Source organism: Babylonia areolata, chromosome 7 (genome assembly GCF_041734735.1).
Source record: "Babylonia areolata isolate BAREFJ2019XMU chromosome 7, ASM4173473v1, whole genome shotgun sequence".
In the NCBI taxonomy this organism is placed as follows: Eukaryota; Metazoa; Mollusca; class Gastropoda; order Neogastropoda; family Buccinidae; genus Babylonia; species Babylonia areolata.
The window spans coordinates 47,559,979-47,576,631 of record NC_134882.1 but is presented as its reverse complement, the minus strand read 5'-3'; the positions used below and the strand labels follow the sequence as shown (position 1 = coordinate 47,576,631).

At 41.8% G+C, this 16,653-nt stretch overlaps 1 protein-coding gene across 1 annotated transcript in view; it reads right to left on the bottom strand.

Moving 5' to 3' along the window:
• LOC143283859 (uncharacterized) overlaps positions 1 to 16,653 on the bottom strand; it is an 18,933-nt gene extending 2,280 nt beyond the window's left edge. Inside the window, exons 1-5 of the mRNA XM_076590237.1 lie at positions 16,069 to 16,653; positions 12,910 to 12,987; positions 8,850 to 9,008; positions 7,675 to 8,435; positions 4,526 to 4,832 (exon numbers count right to left, since the gene is read on the bottom strand). Coding sequence (XP_076446352.1) covers positions 4,526 to 4,832; positions 7,675 to 8,435; positions 8,850 to 9,008; positions 12,910 to 12,987; positions 16,069 to 16,221 — 1,458 coding nt within the window. The 5' untranslated portion in view covers positions 16,222 to 16,653. The remainder of the gene's footprint in view (positions 1 to 4,525; positions 4,833 to 7,674; positions 8,436 to 8,849; positions 9,009 to 12,909; positions 12,988 to 16,068) is intronic.

Below are 16,653 nucleotides of genomic sequence, written 5' to 3'. Positions count from 1 at the left end.
CAATGCCAGTGGGGAAAAAAAACAGTAGAAAGTTGTGCTTCAAGCCATATAACAATATCCAAAACAATAAGCTTAAAACTGAGAAAATAATCTGGAGATATACCACTCTAGATGAACTGTGTGAATTTTCAGCCTTCCAGAGATATTTCCCGTTTTTCGATGACGTCACCAGTGACGTCACTATGCACGTACGAGATACGTTCTGGCGAACTCAAGGGGTTTTGAAACAAGAAGATTTTTTTAAGAGTTTAGGCATCACAGAATAAACAATATGTGAATAATATCAAAGGCCGTGAAGGTGGCAGAATGGTTAAGACGCTCATGCGCCAACACAGAGTCTGCGTGGGTCCGTGTTCGAATCCCGCTCTCAACCTTTCTCCGAAGTTTGACTGGAAAATGGAAACAGAGCGTCTGGTCATTCGGATGAGACGATAAACCGAGGTCCTGTGTGCAGCACACACTTGGCGCACTGTTAAAGAACCCATGGCAACGAGAGTGTTGTCCTATGACAACATTGTATACAAGACATCCACTCTGATAGGTACACAGATATGATAAGGCACGCACTCAATGCCTGACTATGCTGCTGGTCAGGCATCTGCCTAGCAGATGTGGTGTAGCGCATAGGGATTTGTCCCAACGCAGCGACGCTTCCTTAAGAAACTGAAACTAAAGGCCAAGACAAATGGGGAAATAACAGCAAAAACTGAAATGGCCTCCTGGAAACCAGGAAAAAAAAAAACCACCGTTAGTATCAGTACCAGTAGCTTCAAGGAGGCGTCACTGCGTTCGGACAAATCCATATATGCTACACTACATCTGCCAAGCAGATAACTGACCAGCAGCGTAACCCAACGCGCTTAGTCAGGCCTCGAGGAATTTTTTTTTAAATAAAAATAAAATAAATGAAAATAAATCAATAAAATAAAATAAGAATAAAAATAAAATAGAATAATAAAATAAAATAACAAAACAAAACAAACAAACAAAAAATAAATAAATAGATAAATAAAATAAAAAGAAATGAGTAAATAAATGAATAAATAATAGATAAATACATAAAAAAAAAAGAACTACTGCTAATAATAATAATATTTATAAGACGCATAAACTTGATGAAGTCAGCTGTTAGCGTACACAAAAAAATAATTTAATAAAATAATTTTTTAAATGATAATAATAATAAATAAATAAATACATAAATACATAAAATACAATACATAAAATTAAATTAAATTAAATTAATAAAAGAAGACAACAATGATGATGAATAAGCAAATAAATGTAAAACATGCAGACACACATTCACACATACACACACACACACATATACATAACAGATATGCAACAAACACCCTTAATCAAATTGAATCAATGATGAAAACAGATAAACAAGGCTGCATGGAGAAAATAAAACACCTGCGTCCACAAACAGTACCTATAAATACCGGTCTGTTATCCTCTCTCTGTAGCACACGACATAATTATAAGCCCTTGAAGTGGGATCAACACACGTGACCCAGGTTAGTCTTCCATGAAAATGGTAAACATAGAAAAATGCCCAAAAACCCAGTACAAACCCACCTTCAAGCACATGTTTGACTGTAAGTTCCAAAACGCAGGGCGGGGGGGAGGAAAACATGGCTTGAAATGCGATACACAATCGAGGATAAACTGCATTATGACCAAAAAATACAGGTTTGCAAATACAAGAATGAGAAGAAAAAAAAGACCCAAAATTACCGTGAAAAAACAGTTCTGGAATCAAAAATAGCTATGTAGACTGCTAGACGATGAAATAAAATGAACATAAGCTAGCAAGTTGGCAAAATAAGTTCCAACTTCTGAACAATGCACAGCGAATAAATGAAAGAAGAAGAAATCACATAAAAACACTACAATCACAGCTTAGACCCACATATGGAGAAATCGAGCAAAAGAGCGAGAAAAACAGAGAGAGAAACACAGAGAGAGGGGGGGAGGGAGGGAGAGGGAGAGAGAGAGAGAGAGAGAGAGAGAGAGAGAGAGAGAGAGCGGATGAAAGAATGAATGAAAAAATAACGAGAGAGAGAGACTGAGACAGAAAGAGGAGACAGAGAGAGAGGGGGGGAATGTATTGATTGTTTATATATATATATATATATATATATATATGAGAGAGAGATAGAGAAAGAGAGAGATACAGGCAAAATAGACAACATTGCTGGGGAAAGGAAGAAAAAATAAGATGTAAGTGACGTAATCCCAAACTGAGGAGGGAGGGAGGGGGGTGTTGGGGACAAGGTGGGCAAGGGGTACGGAGGGGAAGGGGGGGGGGGGGCAGACGGGCAGGGTAGGGGTGTTGGGGGTGTTGGGGGGTGGAGGGGGGAGAGGGTTGGAAGAGACAGGATGCTAGGAATTCACTTTGAGTCAAGACGACAACAAATGCAGTCTACCACTCTTCTCCAGAATGAATCTCCCGATCTCGGCGAAGATGTCCTTCCCTCCCCTCAACGCCTCGAGGGACGCGAAAGTAGGATGGGGTTTGGGATGGGTCACGTGGAGGGAACGAACGTCTTGCCAGCGGAAAGGGAGGGTGGGGCGACGGTCTTCGAGAGGTCGTGTGTGTGTCTTTTCCCAAGTCGGGTGACATATTCCCGCGTGACATATTACCTGGAGAAAAAAAAAAAAAAAGTTTCAGTTTCCAGTTTTCAGTTTTCATTTCTTCTTCATAAGGAGGCTTCACCCCGCTCAAACAAATCCACACACACACACACACACACACACACACACACATATATATATATATATATATATATATATATATATATATATATATATATATATATATATATATATATATATATATATATATATATACATCTTGCTAGGCAGATGCTTGACCCTGCAGCAGGTTAACCCAACGCGCCTTGTCAGTCAGGCCTTGAGTGCATGCTTATATATATATATATATATATATATATATATATATATATATATATATATATATATATTGATGGTCTAGAGGTAACGCGTCCGCCGAGGAAGCGAGAGAATCTGAGCGCGCTGGTTCGAATCACAGCTCAGCCGCCGATATTTTCTTCCTCCACCACTAGACCTTAAGTGGTGGTCTGGACGCTAGTCATTCGGATGAGACGATAAACCAAGGTCCCATGTGCAACATGCACTTAGCGCACGTAAAAGAACCCACGGCAACAAAAGGGTTGTTTCTGGCAAAATTCTGTAGAAAAATTCCACTTCGATAGGAAAAACAAATAAAACTGCACGCAGTAAAAAAAAAAAAATAATTAAATAAATAAAATAAAAAATGGGTGGCGCTGTAATGTAGTGACGCGCTCTCCCTGGGGAGAGCAGCCCGAATTTTCACACGGAGAAATCTGTTGTGGCAAAAAGAAATACAAATAAAAAAATAAATAATAAAAAATGCAAATATAAAATTATATTGTGTATCGATCAAAGTGGATTTCCGCTACAGAAGTTTTCGCTAAGAGGGCAACGGCTCTCGTCGCCATGGGTTCTTTTACAGTGCGCAGAGTGCGTGCTGCATGCACACGGGACCTCGGTTTGTCTTCTCACCCCCACTGACTGGACGCACAGTTCCATTTTGCAGTCAAACTTGGGAGCAAAGGTGAGAGCGGGATTCGAACCCAGACCCTCACAGACTCTGTATTGGCAGACGAGCAGTCTTATGATATGAACCATTCAGCCACGTTCAGACAAAAAAAAAGAAGAAAAAAACAAGGAGAAGAATAATGGCACACTACTTTTGTTTTGTTTTTTGTTGGTTTGCTTGTTTGGTTGGTTGGTTGGGGTTTTTTGTTGGTTTTTTTGTTTGTTTGTTTGTTTTTTGTTGTTGTTTTTTTGGTGGGGGGAAGGTTTCCTTCCTTAATCCCATCTTTGGGTTACAATTTTTTGTCGCTGCACCACAAGAATTCATCCCGTTTTAGTGATTCCATACCACACATTATTACGTAATCATATTCATTCTGAAATCATAATTATTCAAAGACAGAATTTTCGTTCAATCACGTACAACTTTGCCATATTCTGAGATTCTGAAATGCAGTGACATTCTAATGAACTTGTCTTGCTGTTGTTGTTTTTGTTGTTGTTGTTGTTACATATTCTTTTGTGCATCTGTGACGTGACGTGCATGCGGATACATTCGTTATATTTCTGCTGGAGTCTCATTATTGGCACTGGGTATGTGTGGTCTCTGTGAGGACACCAGATCATCCTCTTCTTGGTGACTGTCAGGGACCTGAAACCTTACCGGTGTACGTCCCAAAATGTTCGCCCCCACCCCACAACCCCTCTTCCGTATGTACCTCGGGGGGGGGGGGGGGGGGACCTACAGAAGGGGGGAGGGCAATTTTGGACGTTACACCGGGTCAAAGTCCATGGCCTGTCATACTTCCTGTTCACAAGATGATCTCAGTTTCAACAACAACAACGACAAAATGCGTGGCGGCTGATTATGGCAACCCGCCGCTGAAAGAAAGATGGAGACTTCGTAAGACCAAACCTGCAGTCTCAGATCCAGAGACATGAGATGAGGGTACAACTCGTAGGTCCTGTACGACATCAACAGAGAATTGAACCCGAAGTCTTTGTCCCGAAAATCCCTGTGAGTGCGAAGGAAATGACGCATCCACAGCGTACGAGGTTTGGCCAGCAGAACGCCCTGGTTTATTGATTCGGGCCAGTTGTTCTTCTTGGACCAGTCCAGGGCAGCCACAACTGGGAAGGACAGCATGGAGTCAGGGACGTAGGAGGTCCAGACTGCATCGGGGTCCTGATAGGCCCCTCCGTATTTGTCCAATATCATGTACCTGCAAGTAGAAGAGAAAAAACAAAAACGCGCCAGAGTCCATTGAATAGAAATCATTCACTTTCTAACGATTGTATTCAGGAAGCACACGTTGTTGTTGTTGGTTTAACTCTCTCTCTCGAAAGAGACGACGTTAACAGCGTTTCACCCCAGTTACCATCATCAAAATAATGCGAGCGGAAGGCTCTTATACTGAAGAGGTGAATGTAGACAAAGAATACCACGATGTGTATATGCATATACATACACACATACACATATAGATACATATACATATACATAAAAAGAGGGAATTGTCTGAATTAGGGATCGAATCGTTCGCTTTGAGTAATAAACTTATGAACAGTTTCAAAGATGCTGACATTTATCTCAAGACTAAAGGAGGTGTTACCAAATAGTAAGTTATGTACAGTGATATGTTCTTGTGGGAGATTATGAATAGAGTTTGCTCTATGTATGTTGTGGTTCGGGCAGTGCAATAGAAAATGCTCAGCTGTCTCTTGCGGAAAACTGCAAGCACGAGATGGGTCATTCTTTATATGTCTATTATACAGGTCAGAGTTTAATTCGCTCATACCAAGTCTCAGACGACAGTGAATAATTTGTTCTTTCCTTTTACCCAGATAATAATATGGTGGGACTGTAGTGTCTGTAGAGGAAAGGTAGCGTTTCAGTTGACTGAGAGACTGGGTCTGTTGAACAGAAAGAGAAAGGGTGTTCCAAACAGCCGTGGCTGAAGGGAAAAAAGATCTGTTGTAAATGTCAGTGTGGTGTGGAGGGACGATTCGTTCAAATGGTCTTCGCCTGTGGTATGGGTTTACTGTTGACACGAGAGGGGGCAATAAGTGGGTAAGGTACTGAGGACAAATATTGTTGATGATTTTAAAGTACATTATTATCTTATGTCTACGACGCCTTTCTTTTAATGAACAGAATCCTGATTCTGCAAGCAATTTATCGTGGCTAGTACCACGTACGGTACCAGTGAAAATACGCAGAGCGTCTACGTGTAAGTCTTCCAACATTTTACATTGGTACTGTGCGCAGTTGTCCCAGATTATATTAGCATAGTCAAAGATTAGGACGATGAAGGATCTATACATCGTTTCCAGAGCCCCCCTGGTCAGCTTGTACTTAAATGAACGAAGACAGTTGATCAGTAACCCAGCCTTACAAACGATACTATCTATGTGGTCAATCCACCTACAATTACTTTGCAGAATGATCCCTAGGTGCTTGTGTTGATTGTGTTGCGGTAAGTTGACACTTCCAAAAGTTAGGTCGTAGCAGTCTACGTTTCCCCGGAATACATTTAGTAGTTCTGTTTTAGATTCATTAAATTTAACTTTCCATGTATTTGCCCAAACGTCTATTCTATTTAAGTCAGCTTGCAGGGTTTGTTTTCTCGTGACAGGGCTTCTCATTGCAAGAGACATGCTCGTGTCATCAGCAAATGATTTTATATCAGAACTAATACTACAGACTATGTCATTGATATAGACTAGAAATAACAGAGGACCAAGAACAGATCCTTGTGGTACACCCTGGGGAAGTTTTAACTTAACTGACTGTGCACCTTTCATTAGAACTGACTGGTACCTGTCTGAGAGATAATCTCGAAACCAAACCAAGAGTTTGCCTCTGATACCAGCAGCTTCCAGCTTAAGTAAAAGGCCCCTGTGCCACAAACGATCGAAAGCTTTAGATATATCAAAAAATATTGACTGAACAGGAATATTTTTATCGTAGTTATTTACTAAGTTGTCATAGATAATAAGAAGTTGGTTGATTGTCGAGTCACCATGAATAAACCCTAACTGTGCTTCTGTAATCAGGTTGTTGGATGTAAGAAAGTTATAAACATATTTTAGTTGTTGTTGTTGTTGTTGTATTGGTGTTTGTTGTTGTTGTTGTTGTTGTTTTGTTGTTGTTTGTTTTACATATTCATTTATTTGTTTGTTTTTTGTTTGTTTTTGTTTTTGTTGTTTTTTTTGTTGTTGTTGTTTTTGTTTGTTTGTTTGTTGATGTTGTTTGTTGGGTTTTTTCGTTTTGCTCATCTCCACTAAATTAAATTGTTTTAAACATATTTATTTCTGGCCTGATGATACGGATACTTGTATAGCGCCTATCCTCGGTCGGAGACCAAGCTTTAAGCGCTTTACAAACACGGGTTCATTTGCACAACACGCTGCCTACCTGGGTAGAGCCGACTGACGCCTGCCATCGGGCGCTCATCGTTCGTCTCACGTGTCATTCAATCAGATTTCAGGCAGGCACACATATACACTCAGACAGATATGTGACATTTTTCGTGTATGACCGTTTTGTTTAGTTACCCAGCCATGTAGGCAGCCATACTCCGTTTTCGGGGAGGGGGGTGCATGCTGGATATGTTCTTGTTTCCATGACCCACCGAAATGCTGACATGGGTTACAGGATCTTTAACGTGCTTATTTGATCTTCTGCGTGCATATATACACACGAAGGGGGTTCTGGCCCTAGCAGGTCTGCACATATGTTGACCTGGGAGATCGAAAAAGTCTCCACCCTTTACCCACCAATCGCCGTTTATTGAGATTCGAAACCCCGGGACCCTCAGATTGAAAGTACAACGCTTTAACCACTCGGCTATTGCGCCCGTTAGATAGAAATAATTCACTTTCTAACGACTGCATTCAATAAGCACCCGCACAGAATTGTGTTTCCGTTGCTGATCTCCACTAGATTAAACTGTTTCAAACCGCTTTTATTTTTCATGCGGTGTGGGGGGATGGGGGTGGGGTGCGGGGGGGGGGGGGGGGTCTAAGTTTACCTAGCAGTTCCGAGGATCAGGACGCACTGACCTGGCCACGTCGCTGACATGCTTGATGTGGTTGACAGGCTGCTGAAACACGGTGAGAGGCCGGACCACCTTGACTACTGTGACGTTCTCCTTGGCCAGCTCCTCCCACCAGCGGCCCCTGGGCTCCTCGTCCACGTGCATGTACACGTGCTCGAAGCCGGCCACGTGCAGGGCGCTAAGAACGCTCAGGAAATGGTTGAAAGAAAAATCGCCTTTGAACAGCCTGTGATCGCTGCCCTTGGTGAACCTGACGAAGTGGGAGATTCGCGGGATGGGGTCTCTGGAATCCGGCACGGGCGTCGCAGGTCTCTGACTCCCATAGAAAAGCAAACGTGCCAGCTCCGCGAAAGAGGTCTGAGCAAGGATGACGTCACGGGGGTACATAACTTCCGGCACGACCGCACAGTAGTCATTTGGGCGGAAGCTGCCGGGAGGCGGACATCCGGGCCGGACGACATCACCGGAAGTGATCCTCTTCAAGTAAGCCTCTTTCAACGACCTGTTAAACCCCGTCCTAGCGACGACGATCAGCCCGTTCGTTCGGTCCGAGTCTGAGGTACTGTTTGAAGATGCGAACCATAGGTCGGTATTTACCGGTAGGGCTTTTAGAGCTGGGGGGGACAGAACGGTATTTTCACCGACAAATATACCGCCGCTCTCTGACAGGAAGTCCAGTGCGGTACTGAGCATGCGCGTTGATCCACACGGTGGCGCTGGCGACAGAGGATGCATCTCCAGCCCCGGTGTTTCTGATGCCAGTTTCTGCACACAGTACATTAAAACTATCACATTGATAATCATCATCATCATCGTCGTGGTCGTCATGGATACTTATATAACACACTATACAGAAATCTTGTTCTAAGTGATTTACAAAACACTTCTTTTTTTTATTTTTTTACAAAAACACTTTACATCAATGTTACGTACACACACCAGAATGTGACTAACAAACTACACACACACACACACACACACACACACACACACACACACACACACTGCATACATACATTTTAACAAACATATGTACATAGCAGCTGCCCTCCACACACACACACACACACACACACACACACACACACACACACAAGGCAAGGGTGTTTCTTTTCTTTTCTTTTCTTTCTTTCTTTCTCTTTTTTTTTATTTTATTTTTGTTGTTGTTGTTGTTTTTACCTCGAACCAAACATTGTAGTCGTCCTGACGAGGCTGGTGTGTGTGGTGAAACGACAGCTTCAAGGGATGAAAAGTCTTGATGGCACTCAGCACACTCAGGTAGTCCTTAAACCCGAACGTTTTGTCCCCACACCAAATGTAATGCACAACAGGAAGGACCTGAGAACACATTCATAGAAAGCGTCATGCTACGTTACAAGGAAACAACCGTGGATGAAAGAAGAAAAGTGATAGCTACTTCCCTTATTTAGTTTTGGGCGACAAGCGAACTAAAGAAGTATGTCACTTATCCAAAGGATCTGCAGATCATGTAACAAGCCTCGTTGTTTGTTAAGGCCAGACACGGTAGTGAAATTTTGACCAAATCATGATTTTTTATGATTTTCGTTTTTTCGCATAATTTGCTTCTTCAACATCTAATCTTTATAGTCATTTTCATATTTTGTACTAAATCGGTCGCAAAAGGTGTTATATTTGCAAATGAAAGTTGCTTCCTGATGTCGATTTTGTCTGAATTTTTCAAACATCGTCCAAAAGTGTTGATTTTACACCTTAGCAACGTATACTTTCATTTCCCGAAGCCTATCATATCGCATATCAACAGAAACAGCGTCATCTTGTGAATACACAGACCCGGTTCTTTTAGTTGTTGAAACGGACTATAAAACACTGCGAGCGATTTTCCACACACACTGTATCGCGCGAACTTTCCCGAGTTTTCCCAAATAAGGGCATAGAGTACTATGTCTGTGCAGTTTCATTGATGAGACTGACACCAGTGGAAATTTCAGCCAATCAGATTTCATTCCGCTGGGCTCAGCCAGCCTTCGGGCACGCTCGGCTCCCTCCGTCGAGAAGCCAAAATGGCCGTCCAATAACAACAACATGCTGACATGAAAGTGTTTTTTCTCGTCAATTGTTGATTATTTTGCCAGCTAAGACATCTCCTGGATTCATCATGCCTCGGCATAAGCAAGGAAAGAGACGACTGCACTTGATAGCTGCTGCAAAAGCAAAATGGGCCAAATGTGACGCGGCAGCGACTGAAAGCGTCGCTTCGAAGAAACCAGCACCTTCGACATCAGACTCTGATAAAAGTGCGTCGAGAAGAAAGATCGAAATCATGAACCCTGTCGTATATAATGGTGAGGTGGAAGACCAGAACTGGACTTTGCTACACGTTTTCCAGCTGACCAGACTGATGAGTGACCTGAGTTGCCCAGAGTGCGGAGAAACGGGACTGTCAGTCAGTGTGCGAGAGAGGGAGAAAGCTGGTTTTGCGGCAAAGCTTGCCATGTGCTGCGATGGCTGTGGTTATGAAAAGTGCGAATTCTCATCCCCACGAACTGGATTCAATGACAAAAAGAATACAGGTTTTGAAGTAAACAACAGGATGACCATGCTGAGCCATGAACTGGGAGGCAGCTACACTGCTCTTCAAACCTTCAGCACTGTCATGGGAACACCAGGCATGCATTTGAAAACTTTCCAGGCCCATGACAAGAAAGTAACAGGTATGTTTGTGAGGTTTTTTTGATGGTTAAAAAAATCTTTATCTTTAACTGTGCAGTACAAATACACACAAGTGTGCACACATCCCTGCACTGATAACCACTAGTGAAACATTACACTGTCAACCACTGAATCAGTCACTCAGGCAAAGTTTTGCTTGTTCAGTCTTGACTATGATCCATGTGTGTGTGTGTGTGTGTTTGTGTTGTGTGTGTGTGTGTGTGTGTGTGTGCGTGTGTGTGTTCATGAATGGGTGAATGCATGTATATCAGTTATGTGTGTAAATTATGCACAGTGTGTGTGTGTGTGTGTGTGTGTGTGTGTGTTTCATTGCAATATTATATATTTATGTATGTGTATATGTGTATGTGTGTGTGATATTTAGACTCATCACTTGAGGAAGGAAAGTAAACTATGTAAATGATATAGTTGTGAGCACAGCATAAATATCTCACAAACATTATGCATTTTTCAGCTGCTGAAATTGAATCAGGGTCAACACTCTTAGAACGCACAGCAGCTACAATCCAGTAGGCGTATGCAGAGACCGATGAAGACCTGCAGGGGGCACTGGATAAAGGTGAAAATCCAGTCATCAATATCAGTGTTTCATATGATGGAACATGGCAAAAGAGAGGATTCACATCACTGTATGGTACGCCACCCTACGACGTCTCAACAACCGAGAGGAGGAGGCCAGGGATCCAGATGCCTACCAAGCAGGAGGACACTAGCTTGTAAGTACCCCCTTCCACTGTGCTCTCTAAAACTACTCTCATATCAGGAGTATGGGAAAGCCAGACCACTGGAATGTGTCTGCCAATCTGTGTAAACCATTTCACATTCTTTGTGAATTTGTCATCATGTGAGCTGTGAACTGGATTATTATTGGCCACAAAACACTTCAATTTCAACTTCTTCTCTTACCTGGTGGTTGCTGTGCTGTGGATTAACATGCTGGGTGAGTAAGTTGTACTCTTCTACCACTTGTGCTAAACAACACTCAGCCAGTAAAGTTTCTGTTCTTCTTTCTCCGTTTTCTGGGTTTTCTGTTTTTCGCACTCTACGCACATTTTAAATGGCTAAAACTTCCACAAAAATAAACACAGAGCCTTAAAATTTGGCATGGTGCTTCTTTAAAGTATGGCGCTTAAAAGTACGCATTGCTTTTTTGAAACAAAATGTATAGTTATGTTTTATTTGAATGTTATTTAGAACAATCGGTGCAATATAACTGCGTTGACCAAACAAAATTCTCAAAAATATAAATTTGTCATTACATCAAAAAGCTATCCGTACTTTTATAGATATTAACATTCCTAAACTAGATCAGAAAACAGATTTTGGCTAAGTGCAATTGAAAAAAAGCCTTAAGCTTTTAAAAATGTTTGTTTGGCAGCCATCTTGGACTGTTTCCATGGCAACCGGAGGTCCAAACACCAAAAAAAGAATAGTTTTGAACTTCCCAGTAAATATACTTTCAAAGTGTAATACATTTTAAATTAAGGCAACAAACACCTCTGATATGAATTTTACTGTAGTGTCTGGCCTTAATTTCCAGTTGAAAAAACCACCGATGCTACCATGTGTTTGTTCTGTATTGTCCATGTGTTCTGTGTGGCTTGTTCAGGATTAAAGAGGCTATGCCAGTTTTGAATAAAAAGCTTATTTGTGTTTGCACATTTCTTCTGTCTTTGCTGCTGTGTGCACATGTCAGATGATCGGTATAAGGACAGACCCGGCGCTTCCTTTTTTGAGGAAGTGTCTGGGTTTGTTCCAATGTACCTTTGTCTTTACCTGTGTGCTAGCTCAATCGGTAGCGTAAGCAGCACTGACTTGAAGTTGTGTACCTTGTGTATGGAGAGAGATACCACTCTTTAATATATGTAACAAGCATCAAGCAATTGTCGGGACAATAATGCTTACGAATAACGTATAACTTAATGCCATAATATCGCATGGAAACAACCACACCTACAAGATAACGGAAGCTCCAAGTCCACAGGGGGGGCTTACAATCATCTTACTGGGAATATTGGTAGGCCTATTAATCACACACACACACACACACACACACACACACACACACACACACACACACACACACACACACACACAATTCTTTTCACACCTCTCTCCCTCCATTCCTATGTCTTTGTCTCTGTCTGTCTGTCTGTCTGTCTCTCTGTCTGTCACTCTGTCTCTGTCTGCCTCTCTCACTCTCTCTCTCTCTTTCCCTCTCTCTCTATTTCCCTCTTTCTCTTTCTATCTCCATCTCTTTTTCTATTTCCCTCTTTCTCTCTTTATTTCCCCCCTCTCTCATTCTCTCTCTCTCTCATTCTCTCTCTGCCCCCCCCCTCTCTCTCTCTGTCCTCTCTCTCTCTCTTTCTGTCTCTCTCTCTCTCATTCTCTCTCTCTCATTCTCTCTCTGCCCCCCCTCTCTCTCTCTCTCTCTGTCCTCTCTCTCTCTTTCTGTCTCTCTCTCATTCTCTCTCTCTGCCCCCCCCCTCTCTCTCTCTCTCTGTCTCTGTCTCTGTCTCTCTCTCACCAAACCAGGAGTTTCCCGTGACCCCTGTACCCTGGGAGACAGTCGGTCCAGCAAAACATCTCCCCGGTCACTTGGCAGCTGAAGGAAAGCAGAACAGTGACCCACTTCACAATGTTTCGTTTTAGAAATAGAATACATCGAGTCTGCCTGAAACTTATGCGCATACATTATTAATATTTGATAATTCGATGTGCCTCAAGATTAAGGAAAGAATTGTGCTCTACTCTATAAGTACATAATGGTCTGTCTTTCTTTTTATTTTCTTTTTTTCTTCTTTTTTGTTGTTGTTGTTGTTGTTGTGCAATATGACAGCATATCAGCTAATCATCTGCAGCAATTTTGACTCATAGCTCACCCGTGTAAATAAGAGTATGTGTACTAACCCAGTATTTCGGGGTTGGGATGGGAATATTTGTGTGTGTGTGAATGTGTGTGTGTGCGCGCACGCGCGCGCTTGTGCGTGTGTGTGTGTGTGTGTGTGTGTGTGTCCGTGTTTGTGCGTGTGTGTGTGTGTGCGTGGTAAACTTTAAGATATTCATTTTCTCCGAGAATACTTTTGTCAGTTGACATCAATTTTTGCTTAAAAATAGCAACAACAACAACAAAAATCAGTTAATTCTACACATTCTAATCATAATGACATTGAACTTCTGGAAAAGGCACAAGAAATAGATATTATCATATATATATATATATATATATATATATATATATATATAAAAAATACGGTCCTATTTTCTTTCTTCGTGGCAAGCCAGATGACAAGGACTTATTCATAACAACAATACAATGGGAATAATCCCATTCAGACAATCATGTAGGACAGAGACGCGGTGGTGTCAAGATCACAGGACTTATTAATTTTTGGAGTGATGGCCCAGAGGTAACGCGTCCGCCTAGGAAGCGAGAGAATCTGAGCGAGCTGGTTCGAATCACGGCTCAGCCGCTGATATTTTCTCCCCCTCCACTAGACCTTGAGTGGTGGTCTGGACGCTAGTCATTCGGATGAGACGATAAACTGAGGTCCCGTGTGCAGCATGCACTTAGCGCACGTAAAAGAACCCACGGCAACAAAAGGGTTGTTCCTGGCAAAATTCTGTAGAAAAATCCGCTTCGATTTGAAAAACAGATTAAAAACAGGAAAAAATATATACAATTTTTTTTTTATGGGTGGCGCTGTAGTGTAGCGACGCACTCTCCCTGGGGAGAGCAGCCCGAATTTCACACAGAGAAATCTGTTGTGATAAAATGAAATACAAATACAAATACAAAATGTTCTGGAGCACGTTTTTCTTACACAGAGAACTCGGTAGTACCGGTGGAGCTTGGTGAGCTAGAAGGGTCAAGGCTGTTTCTGTCTGGTCTGTTCGATCCTACCCCAATGAAGTAGTCATTGAATTTTCTCAGGAAAAGACTCTGATTGGGTGGGATATTCGAGGGAAGCACAATGTCCCTGACCTTGTGCTCATCATTTGACCCCTGAGTCAGAAGAGCTCCCTAGAACTATCACAGTATCAGCAATCTTTCTCCTTTCACAGATGTGACAAAGACAGACAGACAGAGAGGGAGAGGGGGTGAATTTATATACTACAATTACGGGCGCAATAGCCGAGTGCTTACAGCGTTGGACTTTCTATCTGAGGGTCCCAGGTTTCGAATCTTGGTAACGCCGCCTGGTGGGTAAAAGGTGGAGATTTTTTCCTATCTCCAAGGTCAACATATGTGCAGATCTGCTAGTGCCTGACACCCCCTTTGTGTGTATATGCAAGCAGAAGATCAAATACGCACGTTAAAGATCCTGTAATACATGTTGGCGTTCGATGGGTGATGGAAACAAAAACATACCCAGCATGCACATCCCCGAAAACGGAATATGGCTGCCTACATGGCGGGGTAAAAACGGTCATACACGTAAAAGCCCACACGCGTACATATGAGTGAACGTGGGAGTTGCAGCCCACGAACGAAGAAGAAGAAGATATACTACAAAAATACATAGTTTCTAATGTGTTCATTGCAAATTTCATTTGGCTAGGGCACTCATATATAAATTCAAACAGTACAATCAGTCTTTTTTCATAGCTGCTCATAACCTTATTTCCCTTATGTCATTTATTTTTATTTTATTTATAGATTTTTCAGATGTCGGATTTTTGTGTTAAACGGCTACTTTTTTTTTTTTTTTTTTTTACCTGAAAGTTTCCCTTTTTCATGACGATTGATATATGGAGTGATGGCCCAGAATGGTGCCTTGGAAGGAAGTGAAAGAATCTGAGCGCACTGGTTCGAATCATGCAGTCGCCAGTATTTTCTCCCCCTCTACTAGACCTCGAGTGGTGGTCTGGACGCTAGTCATTCGGATGAAACGATAAACCGAGGTCCCATGTGCAGCATGCACTTAGCGCACGCAAAAGCTTCCACGGCAACAAAGGCTTTGTCCCTGGCAAAATTCTATAGAAAAATTCACTTCGATAGGAATACAAATAAAATTTCAGGTAGAAATAAATACAACAACAAAAATGCGTGGAGTTCTCAGTGAAGTGACGCGCTCTCCCTGGGGAGAGCAGCCTGAATTTGACAGAGAAATCTGTTGTGACAAAAAGAGTAATACAGTTCAATACAATGTATGAAGTGTCCAAGGGAAGGTGCATTCTTTTTCTTTTTCTCCTTTTTTGTCTTTTTTGTTTTGTTTTGTTTTCACTTGTGTCACTTACGAAGTTATGATTTTCTTTACCTGAATGTTTTCCTGTTACCTGATGATTGGTATGTACATAGCAATCATGGAAGTGTGTACTGGCTATTCATTTATCTACTTTTTCACTTGTCTTAAAACGTCATATTTTTCATATCTGAATACTGTTGTTTTAATATATATATATATATATATATAAATTATATATATATTGTATGTATGTATAATCAACGATGGGTATATGGGCTAGTAGTAGTAGTAGAAGTAACATAATCATTATCATTAGTAGTAGTAGCAGCAGTAGTAGTATTGGTATTTCACTTACTTACCTGATAATGTGAAATCGAATGAACCAAACGAACTTTTTTTCTGTTTTAACTCTTTGAAGTAGATAACAACATCTTTTGAGCTGAATGAAACAGGATTGAAGAAAGATTGGGGGCAAGTTCACTCACCACTGCACTCACCTTTGTTAACGACTGACTGCTGTCCCTTTGCCTCTCGTTGAAACGAAACGGAACGTGTAAACCTGCAGAAAGCAAGAAATGCAAGTAATCCAGTGCGCATATGACCAGTATGGCCACAGCGAAAAGGCAGAAAAAAGCACGCTTCTTAGGCATTTGTACGAGTAGTGTGAATGTTCAACAAAAACTCGCCTTTCTCACACAACCCGGGGTCGCCCGTTAACGGCGGAAAAGAGTACGTTCCTTAGACAATTGTAGGACGAGTGTGAATATTCAACACAAAACTCGCCTTTCTCACACAACCCGGCGTCGCCCGTTACGTTTCTTAGACAATTGTAAGAGTAGTGTGAATGTTCAACAAAAACTCGCCTTTCTCACACACACCGGCGTCGCCCATTAGTGGCTGAAAAGAGTACGTTTCTTAGATAATTGTAGGAGGCGTAAATGTTCAACAAAAACTTGCCTTTCTCACACACACTGGCGTAGCCCGTTAACGCGGAAAATAGTACGTTTCTTAGACAATTGTACGAGTAGTGTGAATGTTCAACAAAAACTCGCCTTTCTCACACAACCCAGTGTCGCCCGTTG